The sequence below is a fragment of the Micromys minutus genome, assembly GCF_963924665.1.
Source record: "Micromys minutus genome assembly, chromosome: 25".
Taxonomy (NCBI): domain Eukaryota; kingdom Metazoa; phylum Chordata; class Mammalia; order Rodentia; family Muridae; genus Micromys; species Micromys minutus.
This window is the reverse complement of record NC_137960.1, coordinates 20,086,059-20,109,698: the sequence shown is the minus strand read 5'-3', so window position 1 is coordinate 20,109,698 and position 23,640 is coordinate 20,086,059. Positions and strand designations below refer to the sequence as shown.

Here is a 23,640-nt window from a genome sequence, read left to right as displayed (position 1 = left end):
TCTCTGCCTGGGACTGAGAATGAGATGTGAAGTACTTGAATCTATGCCTTTACTTCCCCAAAAGACTGATTTTAACTTGGAATTATAAGTGAAAACAGATGCTTTTCCCCCTATCTGTTAGTGTTCCTTAGGACATTTTTTTTAATAAAACAACTTTATTTTACAAAACAAGGATAAATGTACAGATTTTAAACATTTTTTGCTTAAAATTATACATTTTTTGTCAGTACTTTTTTTTCAGATCTTAACATTTTATCACAACAGAAATGAAACTAAAACATATATTAAGCCTGTGCTCCACTATTGAGCATACCACCAGCCACCACCTTTTTGCCTTTGTAAAAATCACTAGTTAAGAAGAACTGTACTGTTGAGAGATTGTTATATATTGTAACCCACTACCTCAACCTCCCTTCTGTAAAAATGCATCTCATTATTTCCACGATTGGCTTTCAAAAGTTAAGCACATACCCCAAAGAGAGATTAAAGAAATATTTCTTAGTTTCCCCCTTAATTTAAACTGCTACACTATGTGTTTAACGTTTTATTTCACAGTGCCTTCCAACCACTTGCCATACAGAGCAGGAAATGTTGCCAGAAAGTGTTTGGAATGCTCTCCCACTGATCTTGCTCACGAAGAGAAGAGGTCAATTTTGGTGACTTTGCAAGAAAAAATATTAGTTCCATGTTACAGAAAAGGAAAGCACAGAAGTATGTGGGTGTAATTGGTAGGTCTTTGTCTCTGCCAGCAACAAAACTGGTTGTTGAGATTTCTGAAAGCAGTCATAGTTTCAGTTAATTTGCTTTACTTTGAGCTTGATTAAATATTGGAATGAATGGTGAGACTATGCTGCACTGAAGAATGAGAGACCCGTGTAATAAACAAAAGAAATTTGTCACCAAAAGATCCCAGTGGGGGCATCAGACAGTTCTCTTGATGAAAAGCAATGGGGCTCAAGAAAGAGGATTTGCTCCACAAAATATATTCCTATGCCTGCGAACTTAGCCAGTGCCTCAAGGATAAAAGAAAATGTGTCTTCTCAAAACTCCTGTGAGAATACACCAAATGGCTAATAGTGAAATGTGTAGGTTTGTAGAAGGTGTATGATGTTGAACTTAGACTATTAGTAACTGGGGAAAGAGAATCAATTGCTCCAAGATATTTGTTATTGTAGCTGCAAATAATCTATGTACAACTAACCAAAAGCTGAACATTTTGGAGGTCCAAGTGAATGGATAATATTTATATCATCTAGCAGACAGATGAAATAAATGTAAAGAATTATACAATGAAGCAATGAGGGGAACTTATTGCAAATGGGGGTGCTCATTAAAAGTGTTTGCAATCAGAGACCATGTTGCATAACAATGCAGGAAATGATCAATTATCCAGAGCCAATAGTGAAAAGGAAATTGGTACTTTGTCCCTAAATATCAGCTAACAATCACCTGCCTCATCTTCAAATTGGTACCAAGTGAAGGAAGGCTCTGGACAATTACAGAAATATATAAATTACTATATAATAAACAAAGGTCAAGAGAAAAATAGAATTGGTATAAGAAGGCTAGCCTTTAGTAGCCACATCTACATAACTAATACAATCTCAAGGCTGTATTCAACCTCATTTTGAAAAAATAAAACTTTTTGTTTCTGGATTTTCCCCCCATGGCTCTATATTAAATGCATCATAGTACAAGATTGCGACTATTTAAACTAAAACAAATGTTAGTTCTTGGTATTCATTGTCTTAATGGTGAGTCAGATTGCTTTTCAATGACAGAAAATTTCATCTGATCTTTAGTTTTACTTCTGCTCCAAATTTATTGGAATGAATTTATATACAATGAAGTTCTTCATTTTAAAGCAAAAATTCAACATGTTTAGCATTTTCATATTGTCTATAAGGGTCATCATTTATCTAATTCCAGAACTGTCAATATCCCAAAGGGAAGATCCAAATCCATTTAAGTCATAGCATTTTTATTCTCCTATAAAATAATCAAATTTGTTTCCAATAGATATACATATTGTAAATATTTCATTCCATGTTCTATGAACTCTTTGTAATTGGTACCTCTCATGTAGCATGATATAATCAAGGCTTATCTGCCTCACAGCATGGATAGCTATTTGGCATCTCTTTATGAGCAAATCTTAGTCTGCTGCATTTTATATGTATTACTCAGTAGAGTTGTTTCTGCTTTTTATCTATGATGTTGAAGTTTTATAAAAGTAGCTGGAGTTGTATTTCAAGATCAAATGTCAACTCAATGGTCATGTCTCTGAGGTCCTACCGACTATTTTCAACATGGTGGCATCATTTTTTAGCCTCAGCAGCTATACTTTGCCTTCTTTTCACAGACTCCAGAGGAACTAGAGGATGTTTCTGACCTTGAAGATGACCATGAGGTCCGTAGTCATACCAGCATTCAGACAGAAGGGAAAACGGATCGGGTAAGTCATCTACTGAGGACATCTCTCCGCGGTGGGTAGTCCCCTTCCATCCAGGAAGCTTTTTGTGCATGAAACAGTTGGATCTAGATCTGACTTTCTGAAACACAAAGAGAAAAGCGTCAGACTGAGGAGTGGAAGGCTAAGACAGTATTTTCTCTGTCTTGAGGAGTCAGAGTGAGGGCTCTAATGTGTAGGTAGGAAATCATTCCAGGCTGCTACTGATTTTGTATAAGTCATGTTGAATATGAAAGTGAAATTCATACATGTTTGTTTAGTGCAGAGAATAGGATGCAGGATTTTGGAAATATAGTCTGAAAAGATAGGAAACAAGATCTCCTATTGAGTCTGTAATGGGGCCTTTTTACTTGTCTTCAGCCCTATCTTCTGTATTTCCCTCAAAACACACACACACACACACACACACAGAGAGAGAGAGAGGAGAGAGAGGAGAGAGAGAGAGAGAGAGAGAGAGAGAGAGAGAGAGAGAGAGAGAGAGAGAGAGAGAGAGAGAAAGAGAGAAAGAGGAGAAAAGAGAGAGAGACTACTCCAACTTTTGTGGAAAAGGTAGCATATGAGTCTGTTTTTTCTGAGTATATTTTTCTGAAAATAAACAGCACTTTTCATAGTCAGAAAGTATTGGTGGAGCCTCCATGTTGAGATTAGGATTTCTACAGGCTACTTGGTTTGTTAATTTGCTTAGAAATAATTCATACCAGGAACTGTCTAGAACACATAATATCTATGTCTGATTTTCCTCAAATCTAGCTTTCATCATTATTAAGATGTCACGACAAAAAGTGGCAATAAAGAAGAAATGTGTTTTGCTGCTGGTAAACTCTGCTCCAGTAGCTGGTGGAGTATGACTGTATCACTGGGATCAAGATAGGTCTCAAGGCTGACAAGCCATTGCTATAACAAAGTTTCATTAATAGAAAAAACATATTGCATTTGGATAAACATGACTGTTTTTACATTCAGGATTTATACACACAGACAATGATTCCTTGATTTAGACACTTCAGATAGATGATATGTTTTCACGTTTCCTTGGTAACTTCAAATAAGATGATATTTTTGAGGGTGTTTTTTATGCCTTATAACTTGATAATGAAATGGCAAAACTTGTCTTATTTCTGTTTACTCATATTTATTCTGTGTCCTGGTTATGACCCAGTTAGATGAACCCTGTTGGGTCTTTCATAGGATTGCTTATATTCTTAGGATCATTCAAAAATTTCTCTACATTGTGGAATTTCTTCCAATAGTGTAAAGTTCTAAATCAATCTACTTTCTCTTTATTGAATCTGTGTGAGAACCTCACCTCAGCCAAGGTGTCTGTCTGATCTGCTGGGAGCAAAGTTCTATTTGACCTAATGCACACTTTTGTGACTTTATTTTCCACTCTGAATATTCCAAATGACTCAGATATTCTTTTTAACTCTTCCTGATTCTTTCCTGTAATTATGATATGAAATTCCTTTGGGGAAAAATGCTTAATGGTTATGAATCATATATCTCTACTTATACTTCTTGGGGTCTGGTATTTAAATTCCTCAGACTGATTCTTCACCTTTTGAGTTCCTTGGGAAATGATGAGTTTAAACATCTACAGTAATGTATGGCTTGATAAAATTTGTTTGGCCACACTTCTAAATAATTATAATCCTGTTGTGGAAATAACTAATATTAATCAGGGGTTTCTACCCCACTTCAATCATTCAATTTCCAGATAGAAGACACAACACCTTTATATTTATAATAACCCTTATAAGCACTAGGGCTGGAGAGATGTCTTCTCTCTAAGATATTATGTCTACTTACCTATCAATTACCCTGAGTTATAACTTTCTATGTTATATCTGGGATGCTCTTAACTCCAATTAGCCAGACCGCATGGCCACAGTTTCATAACTCACTTACTCCATGATGTCTTCTTTACCTGCTCCCTCCTTTTCTGTGGTCCTGCCTCAGATGCCAAGTCTAGGAACAAAAACCTTGCCTACCTCTCTTTTGCCCATCTATAGGCTGTATGCATCTTTATTCAACCAATAGTTATAAATTAAAGGGTAAGGTTATATAGCACCACTTGGTGTATATGAGGATTCCCTCATCTCTGAGACAACCGGATCTTGGGGTTCAGTATTTAGCACTACTATACATAGCAAAAGACCAAACCTCAACATAATCTGTCTCAAACAATTCTACTCCTTGGTGACTAAGCATTCAAACTCATGAGCTTATGAACTTACCCTCACTGAGACCACAACAGTAACTTTTTTGATAAGTGGAGAAAGTTTTTACAATTAGACATTCACTTATCGTTCACACAAGTTTTTCTTCAGACCTAAAGCTGCTAGGATAAATTATGTATTAGTGTAGAGATGAAGAACAAGTACCAAGAGCAAACCTGATATATTTCTAAGGGAATAAGAGACAAAAACAAACTCAGAATAACAAAGATGTCCTAGTAGTGACATCTTGCTATGATGAAATCTACTTGTAAACAGTAAAAATAAAACTTTTAAATTTACTTATTTTATAATCTACACAATTTAGCCCTAACAACATATTTTAGTGTATATCTATCTTGTAAATTAATTATAGCTTACTTTATCTTTAAATTAGGATATGGAAACCAAAATGATTAGGACAAGCTTGTCTCTAACACAAATTACCTGACCAGATCTAAGAAATTGTTTTAAAAAGTGTCAAAATCTTGGAGAGATATTTTATGTCCCTAACTTTTTAATTTCTTCTATTGAGATAGTGATGCCTTGTCCCTTACTTTTGTCTGAGATAATATTTTCACTTTATCCTCAGAAACTTTGTTGTTTTTGTGCCTGTTATATTGCTTCTTCAAATCCACTCTGTGAATACCAACACTTTGGGGAAATTCCATAAAAACCATCATTGCATTAAATTCATAATCTTTGGCAAGTGGAGCATCTGGATTCCTTTCTGTTTATCACATGATGAATGACTTAACATTTTTATCTGTTTTGCTTTTTAAATTATCCACACTCTGTTATATTGGACATGTAGTAGAACCAATTTCAGACACTGCTTAGGCACTGAGTGACAGTTATTTATTATCATTTTGTTTTTGTGTTTCACTCCTAGTAACTTTGACTCAACATCATCTGTTAGAACTGTCATCAGCTGTAAATGCCATTGGGTATTGTAAAGGTCTGTAACTAAAAATAATGATTCAGAGTCTTCAGACAATGAGGGACAAATATTTAAATGACCAACAGTGCTTGCCTTATGAAGTGGCAATTGGAGAACCAAGCAAACATGATTTTCTCAATATTGAGCATGGGAATTCTTTGGAACAATGGTGTGATTATATCTACTGAACAGGTCCACAGTGGTACAGGAGCTTGGCTGTGTAATAGATTTACAAAGAATTGTTCACAGAGCTTATTGTGAATTATGTTCATGATTTAATCAAAAATAATATAGAGTTAGAAAAAATCGTATAGTTTCAAAATGAATGAGGCAAGAAAATGGATTTTTCTTAAGGCTTATGATAAACTTACGTGTAGGTTGTTGTCTTTATGCAGGTAAAGGCAGGCATAAGATAAAACAAGGCCTGTCACTGGACTAGGAAAAAAAAGGGTAGGTGGGAACAAAGTTTTAAAATGTGTGAGGGAAGCAGCAGAAGAGGAGGGGCAAGTTGGAGGAAGACAAGAATGAACTGTCTCTGTGTGGCTCTGCATAGCTACAAGTAGATATGAATATTTTATAAGTGATGGATTTGCAAAGGATGATTTGCCTTGTCTGGATGCTCGAATTACATGATATCACTTGGCTCTGAGTTTTTGGCGTTGATGTTTGTGGAGTGTAAAATTTACTGAGAAAATCTGAGGTAAAACTATTGTTAAATTACAAGTTTCTGGAGTTTTAAATTTGTCAGGCTGCTTGGAGCATGGGCAGAGTTTGCAGCTGACCCTCTGCCAGGAGAGAGACTAACCAGAGGGCAGCCGCCAATGAGATAAATATAATGTTACTTCTATGTGGCCCACTGGTGCCAGAACTAATGTGGGAGGGACCACCAGGGTCAGAGAGTACCTGGGGGCAACATGGTGAGGTGCCACACTGGAACCAGTCACTACTGAGATAATATACTCTGCTGATGCCATATGGCTCTACTGATGCTGGTCAAAGCAAGGGTTGGTGGATCATTTTAATATTTACTGCAACACGTACATCCTAAATTTATGATAGTAAACCTTTGTGAATATACCTTAAGATTCGGCTGCACTCAGGCTAAGTCATATTTTTCTATAAGCAGTTCTGAGTATTGACTAATGCACTGTAGTTCACATCGCATTTTTAAGTTTAAATTTAGGTCTATTAACAAAAAAACTTGACATTAGTGTTTATTATTTTTCTCTCTTTAATTTTGGAAAGTAAAGAATGAGATTTGAAGAATTTAAATAGTTTATGACAGTCATGCTGATTGTGTCAAAAATCGCAGGTTTTCTGCTCTCATGCACACATTTTCTAGAACAGCATACTCATGATGGAGATTAGAGCTCTAAAGACTTAGTATTGAATATATATTACAACTCTCTTCCTGGGAAAATGATTTATGGAACCAAAGATCATGTCATGATCATAAACCACCTGGGTCAAAAGCAGCCAGCTTGGATAGAGAAGACCACCTGGGTCAGAGGAAGTCATGTCTGCCAATACTTGGGGGCAATGTGGAACCACTGAGATAAAGATATACTGCAGTGCCATGTGGCCCTACTGGTGCCAGCACTAATGCAGGATAAAAGGTTACCACTTTTTATTTATCACAACAGCCTTGCTTTGTTAAACCTACTTTAATAAATGTACATAATGATTTAACCTCCCTTTTAGCCCACTACCTACCAGACATAGTAAGGAGGAAAGGTTAACAGGGCAAAGAAGGATGTGGACCTGCTTAGAAATAGTTCTTTGGTGTGAATCCAATATGTATTTTCAAGATATCAGCAGTTCAGTTCACAGGAATTGACAGTACTAGTTCGATTCATTCACAAACACCATTCATGAATCAGCAATGGCGGTCTGATACAGAAGAAACTGCAAGGCTCTGCCAATCAGCCTGAGTCTGAGTGAGTGTCGGGAAGCCACTACTGGAACACTACCAGAAATGCGGAAATTTTATTTTGCTAAATTTCTCTCTACAAAGTCACGACAAATGATGACCAGTGAAGAATTGCAAAGTGAACAAGCACCACACATACTTATCAGCCATCTTTCATGTTCATACCCTTTGCAAACATCATGCATTCTCACTAACTGTCTGCTCTAGCGAAACATCACGTGCCATTTTTCCAGGCAGCTTCCCAAAAAAACAACGTGGATCTGTTCTCAGCAAAACATCCTCTCATGTGTCTGCTTCAGCAGAAACATCCTCTCATAAGACAGCTTCCAGAAAAATAGCACCTGATACAATTTATTCTCCCAAGAATCCAACAATTCCCACTTTCTATTCCTACATGAATCCTATACATTTCTAATTGTCCCAATGTTAGATCTTCTTTTTTTACTATAATTGTATTGGGTATTTTGTGGTTTTATATTTCAAATGTTATTCCTTTTCCCCTGCCCCATTCCTCTCCCCTCCACTTGCTTCCATGCTCGCTCTCCCAATCACCCTCTCTACCTCAGTGCCTTGGAATTCTCCTATACTGGGAAAATGTGCCTTCACTGGACCAAAGGCCTCTTCTCCCACTGATGCTAGAAAAGAAGAAAGGCCAGAATGTGGATGCCTCCGTCCTTCTTAGAAGGAAGAACAAAACACTCACAGGAAGAAATACAGTGTCAAATAGAGGAGCAGGGATTGAAGAAAATATCATTCAGAGACTGCCCACCTGGGGATCCACCCGATATACAACCACCAAATCCAAGCACTATTGCTGATGCTAATGCAGAAGCCAGATATGGAAGCCTCCTCAGAGTCTCTGCCAGAGTCATACAGATACAGTTGAGGAAGATTGCAACTAAGCATCAGACTGAACATGGGGACCCCATGAAAGAACTAGAGAAAGGACTGAAGGAGCTGAAAAAGTTTACAACCTCATGGGAAGAATAACATTACCAACCAACCAAACCCTCCAGAACTCCCATGGACTAAATGACCAACAATTGAGCACACATGGAATATAGATTTTCTAACAGTTGGAAAATTAGTTTGATAATCCACATCCAGCATCTATCTGGCAATGCACACTCACTCACAATTCCCTGTGGCAGCTTACCTTCTTGTGATGAATGGGGCTTTAGGTAAATAGAGTTGGACAACAGGAGATTTTGTGGGACAATAAACTCAATTCTCTCAACACTGAACTTATAAGAGGCAACATGCTTATGTTGCTTATGATGACTACTGATCTGACGTTTTGTTTCAATGACAGAAAAACAAGAGCTCTAATTCTCAATACTTCCCTGATTTACCTTCTGCAATTGGGACAACAAAGGCAGCTGAGTCTCAGTAAATTTCTGCAGCATTAGTAAGGGATCAGCTGAGGGAATAAATTTTCCTCAAACATTCTTGGGCAACAGCTACTTATTTAGAAATGCTTAAAGAAGTGAATTAAAAGAGAGGATGTGAAAATGAAGGGAGGACTGATTCAGCTTCTAGCAATGCATCAGCATAGAAGTCAAAAGTATGGTGTTTGGAGTCACACAGCAATTAATAGATTCAAGTCTTTGCTGTATTACTTACAACACATGAGTTTAAAATTTCCTGTTTCTGATGCCCAGTTTTCACACATGTAAAGTCATATCAGTATCTATTTTATGTAGGCTTTAAGAATAACTATAAAGGTGAGAAATTAATTCAGTTCTTGCCACAGAGGATATATTCTATCAATTTGTATTTTATGTTCTTCTGATATTATAAGACTACAATGATATTTCATAATTCCACTTGTTGGGGTTTCATTGACCTTCAGTAAAAATATAGTCAATTTTTAAATGGAAGTTTCTAGAAATAAATAATTCTTAGATTTCAAATTACATGTGCTCGCTATTCCTCCATCTTACATCAGAGGTAAATCACTCTTACTCTGCCCACACATTCCATGTCTTCCACCATCTGTTCCTCCATCATGCTATTAGTTCAGTTCTCAAGTCAGCTTTATTGATATTAATACTTCACACTGTGCTTGAGTAATTTTTATTCTACCCAATAGTAGCCCCAAGTTGCAAGAGTAGGAATGCTGGCAATTTTAAGATTATGTTTCTATAAGTATTTAATTTTGTTACTTGATGAAAATCAGTGTAATTTATTTTTTTCTTATAAATTTATTTAAAGAAGAAAAATACATGTAAAGATTTTTAAAAGAATTTTCACAATTCTTTTAGAGGTTCAAGAGCATGCATTGAAATCCTACTAGTTACCATAAGCATAAAGTACATGTAGAACAGAATGTAACATGGAAACAGTTAGAGTTTGCTTGGTGTGTATAGATTAAACATAATGATCATCAAATGCCAAAAATTGCCACAAGGCTATATTCTTAGCTCTTGGATTATTAATGATTGAAGGTCCAAGTGTACCACACACTGAGAGGTTGATATACACTTTTTTTCCCCTAAGGAGGACTGAGGCTTTCACTTTGTGGACTTTGTTTTTCTTGAGCTTCATATGGCGTGTGAGTTGTTTTTGGGGTATTCAGAGCTTTCTGGGGCTAGTATCCAATTATCAGTGACTGCATATTATGTCTGTTCTTTTGTGACTGGGTTATCTCACTCAGGATGGTATTCTCTAGATGCATACATTTTCCTAGGAATTTCATAAAGTCATTGTTTCTATAGCTGAGTAGTAATCCATTGTGTAAATATACCACAATTTTTGTATCCATTCATCTACTGAAGAATATCTGGGTTCTTTCCAGCTTCTAGCTATTATAAATAGGGCTGCTATGAAAATTGTGGTGCATGTGTCCTTATTGTATGTTGAAGCATCTCTGGGGTATATGACCAGAAGTGGAATAACTAGGTCTTCAGGTAGCACTATATCCAATTTTCTGAGGAACCACCAGACTGATTTCTAGAGTGGTTGTAACCAGCTTACAACCCCACCAACAATGGATGAGTGTTCCTCTTTCACCACATCCACACCAGCATCTGCTATCATTTGAGTTCTTGATCTTAGCCATTCTGACTGAAGTGAGGTAGAATCTCAGAGTCGTTTTGATTTGCATTTCCCTGATGACTAGGGACGTCAAGCACTTCCTTAGATGCTTCTCAGCCATTTGATATTCCTCAATTGAAAACTTTTTGTTTAGCTCTGTACCTCATTTTTTTTTCCATAGGATTGTTTGATTCTCTGGAGTCTAACTTCTTGAGTTCTTTGTATATATTAGATATTAGGCCTCTATCAGATGTGGGGTTGGTAAAGATCTTTTCCTTATCTGCCATTGTTTTCTTATTTCTTCACTTTACATCCAGATTGCAGTCCCTCCTCTCTTCATAGCCCCCCACCAGAGCATTTCTTCCTTCCTTACCCTCTCTTTTTCACCTCTGAGAAGGGGAATCCCCACCCCTGGATACCAACTGTCTTAGTCATGGTTTGTATTTCTGCACAAAATATCATGACCAAGAAGCAAGTTGGGGAGGAAAGGGTTTATGCTTACACTTCCACATTGCTGTTCATCACCAAAGGAAGTCAGGACTGGAATTCAAGCATGTCAGGAAGCAGGAGGTGATGCAGCGGACATGGAGGGATGTCACTTACTGGCTTGCTCCCCCTGGCTGTCTCAGCCTGCTTTCTTATAGAACCCAGGTCTACCAGCCCAGGGATGGCACCACCCACAATGGGCTGGACCCTCTCCCCTTGATCACTAGTTGAGAAAATGCCTTACATCTGGATCTCATGGAGGCATTTCCTCAACTGAGGTTCCTTTGGTAATCTCTGTGATAATTCCAGTTTGTGCCAAGTTGACACACAAAACCAGGCAGTACACTAACCTTCTCTGGCACCTCAAATTACTGCAGGGCTAGGTACATCCTATTTTCACTGAAGCAGACAAGGCAGCCCAACTAGTGGAGCAGGATCTACAGGCAGTTAATAGAGTCATAGTAAGACCCTGCTCCAGGTGTTCAGGACCCACATGAAGACCAAGCTGTACATCTGCCACATATGTGCAGGGGTCTAGTTCCATCCATTGTATGTTCTTTCATTGGTGACTCAATCTCTGGAAGCCAGCAAAGGTCTAGGTTAACTGACTCCTGTTGATCTTCTTGCCTCTATCCTTCCTGGGTTCCTCAATCCAAATTTTCTTAAAGGCAGGAGATTTGGTAACTGTACAACCTTACAAATTTGGTTTTGACCTTTAATATACACAGAAAAGTCTTTTGCTGGTAATCTCAAACACCTCAAAGTTTTACCGAAACTGAATCCATTTTTTTTTTTTTAATTATACATACTGGTTATAGGGAAGAAACTGGAAATCACATCCTAATGTCATGTTGGAGACAGTTTTTCCAAGTAAACATTTAGAAATTACCCTTTTTTTCTGTCTTAACCCAAGATGTGCCCAGTGTTTCTTCCCTTCACGTACACAGCTTAAAAGCAAGCAAAGCTTTAATTTGGCCCTGTCATCCACAATTAAACCAGATCCCAGTGGCTTCCAAATGAGGGTTGGTAAAATGGGACTTACTCAATAATACCTGATAAGGACTGAGTTCTTTTTGTGAATGTATCTGAAGCTGTAATCTCTAATTGCTGGAACTGTTTGTGTACAATTTTTACAGTTCCATTTTTAATTTCAACTACTGTTACTTCATCTTTCGGCATGAAGTCCTGACACTTTTAAAAGGGCTCATGAACCATATAAATTACAGCTCAAATAAACATATTTGCGAATTTATCATATATTTATTATTTGCCCAGGAGGATTTTATAGCTTGTAAGGCCACTCTGCTCTAACAAAATATCTCTGCGGCCGTTGAGTCTATATCGGCTCTATAAATAGAAGCAAATTAGAAGAGGGATGAGAACAGTTGCCTAGGTTACTGGACGCAACCTCAAAATGTCAACAGCATCAAATGAATTGGAGCATATCAAATCTTAAAATGATTCTTGGTGAGTTAAAAAAAAAAAAAACTACCCATATTCACTGCAATTTCATGTTGGCCATAGAAATAACTGCCTATTACTGCTTGTCTACAGGCAATTAACTGAATGTTCTCCACTATGGGAGTATGAAAAAAGGACAACCACAGATGGGTGGTTTATTGAAAATAGAGAATGGAATGTTTTTTAATAATCCCTATTTATTATCTAAATATGCTTCCAGTAATAAATGTATACTGAATTACCATACAGCATATGAAGAGATGTGACCTCATTACCTTCTTCATGATATAATTTGGCTTGGGTTATTATGAAAAACAGTGCAAGGAGACCTGGTTAAAATTACATGATACAGCAGCCCTTCCACAGAGCACTGCGACCTTCCTGATCATGAGTTTCTTTCATCTCAGTTTCACTCCTGGCAATCAATCTATTTTTTAAAAAAATTGTATTTTTTGCCCTTGGATTTCTTGTTTATGTACATGTACATACATTTGCTTGCATGTTCATAAGCGTGTGGGTCTTTGCATGTGTGCAGTTGTATGCATTCATGATGAATGTGCTTGTGGTTCAGTGGCAACCTCCTCAGGTGGCATTCAGCTTCTAGTTTAGAGACATGCTCCATTGCTGGCCATGAGCTTGCCTTCACATAAAGATAGGCCTGCCTGCTTCCTGTAATGGAGAGCTTGCAGGCATATATAACATTCACCATTTTCGAGGTTAACCACCTCAATTTACCCCCACAAACTTACTCAATATATATATCTTTGGATAATTTTGAAAATTCAACAAACTCTGTTCTAAATCTAAGACTAATGTTTTTAGTTCTTCCATATTTTGTCATAAAATACATTCTGGTTTTTCTAATTTATTTAGATTTTCTAGACTTATCTATTATTTCTACAATATCTACTATTAAGAACTTGCATCAGGAAAGATTTTGGCTTAGGCTACTGTGATAGGAAACTGAGGTCAGAATAAAGTCTGTGCTCCATTTTGCATTAAAACAACAACAGCCAGCCAACCAACCAAACAAACAAAAATGACCTGAGGTTTTTTTTTCAGAGATGAAATTGTAGAAGTCCAGTATTTCTACTGATAATCAGCTTGACTACCAGTGATAGTCAACTTATAGTAAAGTCTTTCCATGACAAAATGTTTTTTTTGAAGTTAGGTTCCTTCTCTTCCGAAAAACTGGGGAAATGGGACAGAATCTGGCTTATCTGGCTTTCAAATAAATGGTTCCTGCCTTCCAGAAAAGGACATTTATATGCTATAAAAATAGACACGCTTTTAAGAATATTTCTCAAAGAGGCAAAGAAATAATTTAGAATTATAAAGAGTGTGTTGTATCAACACTAAGGAAAAGTCCTGGACCGTGTGTGTGTGTGTGTGTGTGTGTGTGTGTGTGTGTGTGTGTGTGTGTCCCACATATTTCAACCTATGAAGGCTGTTGTACTCATTCAAAAGTGAAATGTCCCCCATAGGTTCATGTGTTTCAACCCTTGGTGCTGTCCAGCAGGTGGCGCTGTTTTGGAAGGCTATGAAATACCTTTAGGACATGTAACTCTTGCTGGATGAATTGAGTACCTGGAACAAGACTCAGATTATTTAGTAGTTTCACTTTCTATCTGCTCTTTGTCTTCTGACTAAAAACAGAAAGTAATAGATTTCTGTTATGCATGATTTGACCCCTACAGTGAACTTTCTCAACTCACCTATAAAATAAAAACATCCATCCCCATTTTATATTGTTTCTTATTAGGCATTTGGCTTCCTCCTGAGGTGTCTTGTTTTAAAAGAACTCCAGTTTCCAGCACCTTGAGTTGACAGTATAAGCAGATCATTGCTTCCTAATGATTTACATGAGCTATATAAATCTTGCTCTAAAATGCGGAATGACTACTTACAACTTATGCCAGGGACCATCGGTAACAATTGATACCTTCCCAAACCCTTCATGTTCCTTTTCATTCCTTGCTGTATAAGACCCACGAATCTGCAACATCTCCTCTGTGTCAACCAATAACTCTCCATACCTCTAGTGAGCATGATTCTCTTCTGAACTTCTGGGGGAGCTCCAGTTTAGACTTTTTGTTAAATCAAGATTATTTGGCATTTCAGTATTAGCTTTGGTCAATTTGTTGCAGGTGACAGAATTTCCTTCTTTTAAATAGCATTCCACAGTGTAAGTACGTATGTTGCATTTATTTCAGAAGGTACACCTTATCCCATACCTCAGCACTAATGAATAAGGCAACAGTGGACATGGGGATAGAGATGGCTTGTGGGTAAATGAGTTTAATTATTTTATACAAATATCCAGAAGCAAGACTATATGTGATATATTAACACCGTTATTCCTTTTCTGAGGAAATTCCATTGTTTTTTTTTTTTTTTTTTTTATATATATACTTCATTAGTTTTCATTCCAATTGAGTTTCTCTACAATCCTGCCTATAACCTCTCTGATAAGAGTCATTTGAACAGTGGTAAGGTGATAGGTCATCGCCACAGAATTTCACTGAGGGCCAATAAAATCATCACGTTTTTATATGTCTTCTTATAAAATTTTCATGTAACTCTTGGATACTTGTTTGCCTTCTCCTGGGAAATGTCTAAAACCTTCATTATTTTTTTTTCTATTAAGCTTTTTGTCCTAAGATTATTCATTCTTTATCATGTGTTGTTGGCAAATATTTTTCCCGAACTATGAATTATTGCTTATTTTCTCCTTGCAATGTGGAGCCCTTTAATTTTCTTCAATCGTTTTTGTTTTTATGGTTGTTGGCTTGTGCTTTGGTATTCATATTTAATAACCCTTTGTATGAACAAATTTCAGGCATTATGCCTTTTATACTAGAACACTTATATATATATATATATATATATATATATATATATATATATATATATTTACACTTTAATGAAAAATTTGATACATATATGTATGTTGTACATGTAGGTCAGCACACATGTGTATATGTATGCAGGTTTATACATACTTGTTTGCATGTGTATATCAAGGCTAGAGTTGGACACTGCGTGTCAAGTTCTGAATTTCTGTACAAGATACTTAATTGACACAGGGTCTTTCACTTAACTTTGAGTTCACTGATCCCGTTAGCTAAGCTTGTTCTAGGAATTTCCTGTCTCAGTTCTAAAGTGCCAGAGTTGCACCTGGGCTACATTGCCAGCATGACATTAATGTGTGGGGGTCAAAATTCTAACTCTGAGTCATGTGTTACATACCCTTTACCCACCGGACCATCCCACCACCACCTCAACTGCTACGCTTCTTCACATCAGGAACTATCCTTTACTCTTTATTTTCATTAGATCTTTGCATATAGTATTAGTTAAAAGGACATTCTGTGATTTGTGTATATCTAGTTTTCACAACAGGATTATTCCAAGGAATATCTGTTTTTCTTTCTCCATTTGTAAGATAGACATTTATGCCAAAAATTGGCTGAAATAAATATGAGCTACTTTCTCCGATATCTCTGTCACTCATTAGTCAGTGTGTTCCTTGTTATACTTGATTTATGCTGCTTTTTATGATAGGGTTGTGATTGAGTTTGAGGTTGGACAGTATAATGTATACATTTTTTATTTTGTTTTTGTATGATTTTTCTTTATTTTTATTTTTTTTATGAACACTGCCTGACTATCCTAAAACAGACGTTTAAACCATGCTAAAACCCATGGAGAGCCACATGTCCCTGCCATGCAAGTCCTGAAACATGGATCACCTTGTACTTTTGGCTCAGTATGAGTTTGGTTAGTTGACAACTGTTGCCAATTACACATAAATTTTAGAGGATCTATCTGAGGTATATATGAGTGTTCTGCTCACATTTGTTTTGGGATACCACAATTTATACTGAGACTACAGAATCTAGAAAAGGGAGTCTAATTCCATGAATTATATTTGCTAGCCATTGTGAGGATGCTGAGAATCAAACTTGGATTTTCTGGAATGGCAGCCAATACTGTGAACCACTAAAACATTTCTCTAGCACCTCTCCAAATCTTTTTTTTTTTTTTTGGATAGGTTGTTGTTATAAGATACAGTATTGAATCCACATTTTGGCTTTGTATTCTGTAAGTTTAATAAACTGATCTGTCAATCCTAACAGTATTTTAGGGAGTAGTTTAAACTCTTTTTCTGTATGTAATATTGTTAACATACTGTGACAAATTTATCTATTTATTCTACTTCAGTGCTATTTCTTTCTCTTCTCTCACTCCTCTGTACAGAATTCCAGGTCTGTATTAAATTAAAGCAGTAAGAATGCCCATCCATTTCTTTTTTCTAGTCTTAGAGGAAAAGGGTTTGGTCATTCTTAAGTCAACTGCAGCTTTTAAGACCTGGCTTTCATTGTGTGGAGGTATATTTCTTCTATGCTTAACTAAATTTCTTTTTCATGAGCTGTTCAGTTCTGTCAAATTCTGTCTTTATTCTATACCATACAATGAGATTCCGAATTCTCTGTTCATATCCTCTCATGATCTTGAGCATTCTATAAAATAGTGTTTTTCTTGAGGCTGAATGTATGTTCTTTTCTATGTCTTCATGGTCTGCCTTCTACTTTCTTGATTTTTCAGTTCTTGAAATCTGGAAGAGGAACTCAACTTTTTTCCACAAAGTTTTCTCTCTACCTTAGTGCCAGTTGACTTAATGATGCAAATGTAAGGGAGGATGCTGTGAAATCACTGAAGTATATCTCCCTGTGGGTAGAAAGAAAGGTTACTGGGAATTCACCGCTAAGGCTACTACTTCCCTGTGGACAGAGACAAGCAAATGGCAGAGAGGGCAAGTGGATTTTATGTGACAGTCATCAGGGTGGGATTTTTGAGTGAATATAGACTGTTCAGGTTGACTAGAAACTATATGTGTTTGATTATGTAGTTGACCTTGGGGGTAGATTAAAGATGTAGTATTTTTCCTGGTAAACAGAAACCAGACTTTAGGCTTTTGTTTACCTGTTCCCAATCCTCCTGTTTACCTGGTTGTAATTCTTCTGTTTAGGACATTGTTACCAATATTGTCATAATGGGGAATGCACCTCGGACCTAACAAAAATAACTGCTCAAAAGTGGTCTAAACTGGTATTTATCGGCTAGGTAAAATAGAAAATATTCTTTAAAAGAAAATTAATAAAATAAATGTACTCAAGATACTAAAGCTGGAGGACCTCTAGTTCAAATTTAACCAGATCTATACAGTGAGTTTGAGGTCAGCCTGGGCCATATGATTACACCAGTCTTTAAAAATTAAATAACAAATCTTTTCAAAAATGCTTATTATAAGCCAAATATTAACCATAGGTGGAAACGGAGACATAGTATACACTGAATAAGATGTTCAACTGATGAAGAGGTTTTTCATATCTTCACAGAACAAAGGGAAAGCTACAACTCAATATACTTACCAGTTATACCGGTGCAAACATCAGGTAGGTAGGCAGCAATTTTTCCTATGGCTCTTCAGCCTTTTAGCTTAGCTTTACAATTGGCGAAAACTAGATTTTTCTAACTTGGTGATTCGATACATTCCCCCATGGGAAAACATTAGGCCAGTTACAAACGTTAATAGTAAAGGGTTGTTAAAGTGCAATAACTTCCTGTCTCAACCCACATCATTCCATTTTCCAAAAGAAACAAAAGCTTTTTCAGAAGGACCCCAGTTTACATTTTCTTGTTTGCTTGTTTGGGAATAACCATCACTAGACTCAGCTTCTTTTTTGTTTCATGTAAATTTCTTACTTGATTTAAAATCAAATGTCATCCTTTTTTTTTTCATTTTATGAGTCAGTACATACAATTTTATAGAGAATACTTTAAAACATTATGTTCTCTTGATCCATAACTTCTCACACTAGGTGGTTTAAATAAGTGTTTCCTGAAATTTTAGTCTAGGAGAGATTGTTATTAAGTATTTTAATATATTCTCATTTCAAAATAATGAATCTTTATTAAAATGAATAAATTTTATCCTGCATTGATTATTGGGAAGTTCTACATAAAAAATAATTGGTGATAATCACTTTAATATCTTGTCCTTAGCCCATCCTTTTAGAAATGATTAATGCCAATACAAATACTTATTTTTAAAAGCACAAAGAAGAGCAATAGCTACCAATTAATAGCACTTGTTGCTCTTGAAAAGGACCTGGGTTCAGTGTCCAACATCCAAATTAAATAGTTCAGAAATGTCTTTTTGTCTCAGTGTGAGGGTGTCTGACATCCTATTCTGGCTTCTTTGATCACCAGCATACATGTTGGATACACCCATGCACCATTCACAAATAAAAATATACCTTTAAAAATGGAAAAATCACCTACTATATTTTCTACTTTTGTTATTAAAATTATAGTTACCGAATAGTATTTTAGTCTAAAACAAGGTATAATGCCCAGGAGAATAGTGCTTTTAGGGTGATAAGTTTTGTGACATAAGCTTACATTTATCTGTTTTTATACTTAAGAAGTATTGGTATTTATAAATTCTGTTTATGTAGATTCTTTTTTCCAAAGTTAAAGATTCTAAATTTTCTATAAAATTATTCATAATGATACTTGGAAATAAATATAAATGCTATTATATGGCCTTCATATGTGAAATCCTCACTACTGCCTAGTGGGCGCAGACCTCTACCAAACTTTGGAATGATTTCTTCTCATTGACACAGTTATAATATATGTGATAGATAATAAGAATTCTCTCAGAATACAATATCCTTGTTTTGCTGGGGGTTCCAGGGAATATCAAGAACCCAAGCTTGACATCTATGGCAGAGAGCAGTGTTAAAATTAAGGAAGGAATTTTGTTTACAAAGGGATCATCCCAGGTAGGGCAGAGATCAAATTACTTGAGTCTGCTCTCAGTCTGGTAACATCAGTCTTGACAGTATGTGGGAAAGGAAAACAAGAAGGATCATGTTTCTTTATACTAGTAGATTTAGAATATCCTGGTCTGATCAGGAGCTGGTAGATCATTATCTCAGACTATCATTCAAGGATTGCAATGGTATTGCCAGTCAGTGCCAAGGATTTATTAATTAGGTAGCAGGGTTTTGTTTGTTTGTTTGTTTGGTTGGTTGGTTTTTTTTGTTTTTGTTCTAAGAGAGTTTTTCAGTCACTTCCCTTATTGCTAGGAACAATTACATGAGAAGTGCATACTTAAGGGAAGAAGGAATAATTGATTTCAAGTTTGAGTGTGTATAGATCATCCGACAGCCCTGAATACCTTATATCTGAGTCATAAGAGAACCACAAAGGCTAGTTCCTGCTTTGTTCCTTCATTTTTATTCATCTATGAACCTATCCCAAGGAACAGTTTTGGCACATTTCAGGTACATCTCCCCAATTTAATTCTGCCTAAAAACTCAGAAACATGTCTGTCTGCCTTTGGAATCATGCTTTCTGTGGTGTTGGTTCCTGATCTCAATCATCATTAATTTACCCCTTACCAAATTGATACCTAAAAATATCAATTTAAGGGTATAATCTTCCATCTTTTATTGCTTACTTTCCTCATGGTCATGATTAAAACATTGGAAAAAATGCACTTTAGGAAAGAAGGTTTTAGTTAGACTCATATTTTGATGCTACATTCTACCTCATAATCTACAAGAGCTTAGAACAGCAGTTCTGATTTTATCTGTAATCAGAAAGTAGAAATAAATGAAGGTTTGTGCTCACATCAAGGCATGCATTTTACTTAGTTGAAGACCACAGCCAATGAAGGATACCAGAATTAGGGTATATTTTTCCTACTTCAATTGTCCTAATCTAAATACTTCATCATACAGATACCCAGAGGTTTTTTGCATACTTTTTTTGATTCCTAATAAGTTGATTATCAAGAGCAGTCATTGAAAACCCATTACCTATACAGGCTCCTAGGCATACCATAATATAAAGTCTATTCTGTGAGACTCTCCATAGTTTTTCACAATTTAAAAACATTTCAAAAGTGTAAGTGCAGTGTCTTTTGATAACTGGGATACATACTAACCACAAGTCCTTATAACATTAAAAGATCATTTAGAGACTGCCTCACCTGGGGATCCATCTCATATGCAGCCACCATACTTAGTCACTATTGCTGATATCAAGAAGTGCTTATTGGCAGATATGGATGCCTCCTCAGAGGATCTGCAGAGCCATACAGATACAGATGGGAATGCTTGCAGTTGACCATCAGTCTGAGCATGGGCATCCAATAAAGTAGCTAAAGAAAAGACTGAAGGAGCTAAGAGGTTTTGCAACCCCATGGGACGAACAACAATATCAACTAGCTAATGCCCCCAGAGCTCCCAAGGACTAAATACGAACCAATGAGCACACATGGAGAGATCATGGCTCCAGTTGCATATGTAGCAGAAGATGCCATTGTCTACATCCCTACAGCCTTTCATGGAGAACATTTTATAGTGTGGTACCTGCAGCATATGAATGTCTCTATTGAAACTTAGGCGTTACCTTCAACAACCTCATTCAGTAGATTATGAGGGCATCTCTGCATTGAGTCTGACACGGCTACTTATCGTCCAGTCCTCATAACTCCTTGAAAGAGCAAGAAAACATGAGCAATGCACTGTTGCCACCATCACCACCACCACCACCACCAGCAGCAGTGTGGCACTGATGGCACCACCACCACAGCTAACACCCTTCCCACCACCACCAATTTCTCTAAAGTCAATAGTATAGTGGACACCATTGCTAAGTCATTCTGCCAATTGGCCTTGGTGTGTTGACCCCAGGCAAATGTTCTTCTAAGGTGCTGGTTTGAGCTGCAAATGCCATTGGCTATACATTCAGTTTAGACTCTGCCATTTCAAATGAGTTTGCATCTTCATAAAATAGAACAGTGTTTGAAAGTGTGATATCCTTCACATCACCTTTTCTGTTCTCCCTGTCCAGAGCACTTATCTTTTCTTTGGTGGCACTAATGTCTTTAGGAATTATAGATATGATGAACTCACCTTCTCTGTGACTTTCATATTAATCACACTCCTTTCCTTTCATCAAACTGAACACTTTTCTTATTGTTCTTCATGTATTAGATGTATAAGAGCATGAATGCCATATGTCTCAAAAATTTCCTACCAAATGTATTAATTAATCTGTTAGTCATGTTCAGTCTCATTAAGGTCTATGACACAAGATTAGTACTTTAGATTCTTTGCTAAAATGAGCTCACTGACCTCTACCATACCCCACTAATGTCCTTTTCATCATCTGAAAACTCATGGTCCATTTTCTTACTGTTTGTATTTCTTTTGCGTGCTGATCTTCTTAACTTCCACCATAATTGCCCACTTAACTCTGCTGAGAGCATTCTAAAGACTTTGGGAATTTCTAAGCTGAAGTTCTATACTCTCACATTCCTTTGCAAAGCGGTTGGTAAGATGCAATAACCACATAGTCAAGTTAATCATAGCAACAGTCCTTCTCTACAGAAAAGTTATCTGTGTTAGTTACTTTTTCATCATCGTAATCAACTACATGAGCAGAGGTTTGTATTTGGTTATGCAGTCTGAAAATATACCGTCCACCATGGTGGTGCTTGTCAATTTGTGTCTGTAATCAGAAAAGCAAGATTTCTCATTCAGTTCATAGTCCATCAAATGGAATAGTGCAGTCTACATTTATTGTGTAGTTCTTCCAAACTCAGCCTAATCCATGAAGAAAATCCTTCACAGTCATGCCCAGTGCTTTGTCTTAGAGAGGGTCTTAGATACTGTCAAGATGACAGCTAATATGCAGAGAAAGTTTAAAACTCAGAAACAACCCTGTCCTTGTCAGATGGATAGACATTGTAAAATACTGGGGATGTTTTTGTTGGAAATAGATGGTAGAGCAACTGGAAAGCCTTGAGCCAGGAATGATATGATCTGTAGTAGTTTGCACATGTCATTGTGAACACTTTGTTGAAAATAATGTGGGGTGTGATAAAGGAGAAAGTAGAAGGCTAGTAAGCCATTGCTGTCAGTAAGATGGGAAATGAGAGGGCTTCCCACTTAAATGTTAGGAATAGAGTATCTGGAAATTGTTAGCTATGCATATATGAAGATGTGTGAGCTGCTCAGATTTTCTAAACATTGGTTATAAAACATGCAGAGAGACAAGAGTTAGGGGGCAGCTTAAGATTTTTGTTGCTTAGTTAGTCCTGAGAAAATGTTCTAGTTATTTTTACAGAAATCAAAAAATACCAAAGAGCAAATTAGAGATGGTACAATAAATAAATTAATGTTTATTAATCCTGTTGATCTATTATACAAACAACTAGAGATATCAAGTAGGCAGATGGAAGATTTACAAACTAGACTAGAAATCATCTTCTCTGCATAGATTTGAGTAATAGCTTTACAACATTCTAAACTTTATAGTTTTATCCATTACTAAGTAGTCATTTTTTCCTCAAATTTAGATTTTAGTGGTAGGAGTACTTTAATTATTTTTCTCCAGGACTCACTTTCAACCAACTTCTTTGTAATACACCTGATAATTTCAACATTGGATTTTAGTGAGGCCACAACTGACATCTTGCTTTTATAAGCAATACTTCGTCCAGCCACAGAAGGCAAACAAAATTATAATCAGCTAGATAGTTGTTCAACCTCATCAGAAATTACACAGTTATAAGAATAATAATAATTAAATGTCATTTTATTATCATAGTTGAAAATGAAATATAATGTCCCTTGTTGGTAAGATATATTAGAAAGTTGACCAGTATAGCTTATAGATATATCAATCTACATTAGTAACTACAGGAAATCTTTATCAAAGTATACCACCTTATCTTTAACAATTTTTGCCATATATTGAAAAAAATGACAGAAACATATCCAAGGAAGACTACTCTGTATTTAAGGACACATATGCATATAGACCTACACATACTTATATATTCATTTCTATGTCCAAAAATGAAAATCTCATGAAGGTCATTGATAACAGATAATGGTATTTGATCTCTTTCAAAAAAGGAAATAGATATAATTCTGTGGTGAAGCTGTATTTAATAGACATAGTTATTTCATACTAGAATTAGAAACATAAACATAAATAGAAGAGAGGGCCAAGT

The 23,640-nt window shown here is 36.3% G+C and overlaps 1 protein-coding gene across 2 annotated transcripts in view; it reads left to right on the top strand.

Moving 5' to 3' along the window:
* Nucleotides 1–23,640, top strand: part of CTNNA3 (catenin alpha 3) — a gene marked incomplete at both ends in the record, with an annotated part of 1,359,521 nt that overhangs the window by 1,204,698 nt on the left and 131,183 nt on the right. For both annotated transcript variants that reach the window (XM_080937546.1, XM_080937545.1), the window contains one exon: nt 2,363–2,455. In XM_080937546.1, the coding sequence (XP_080793672.1) occupies nt 2,363–2,455 (93 nt within the window). The remainder of the gene's footprint in view (nt 1–2,362; nt 2,456–23,640) is intronic.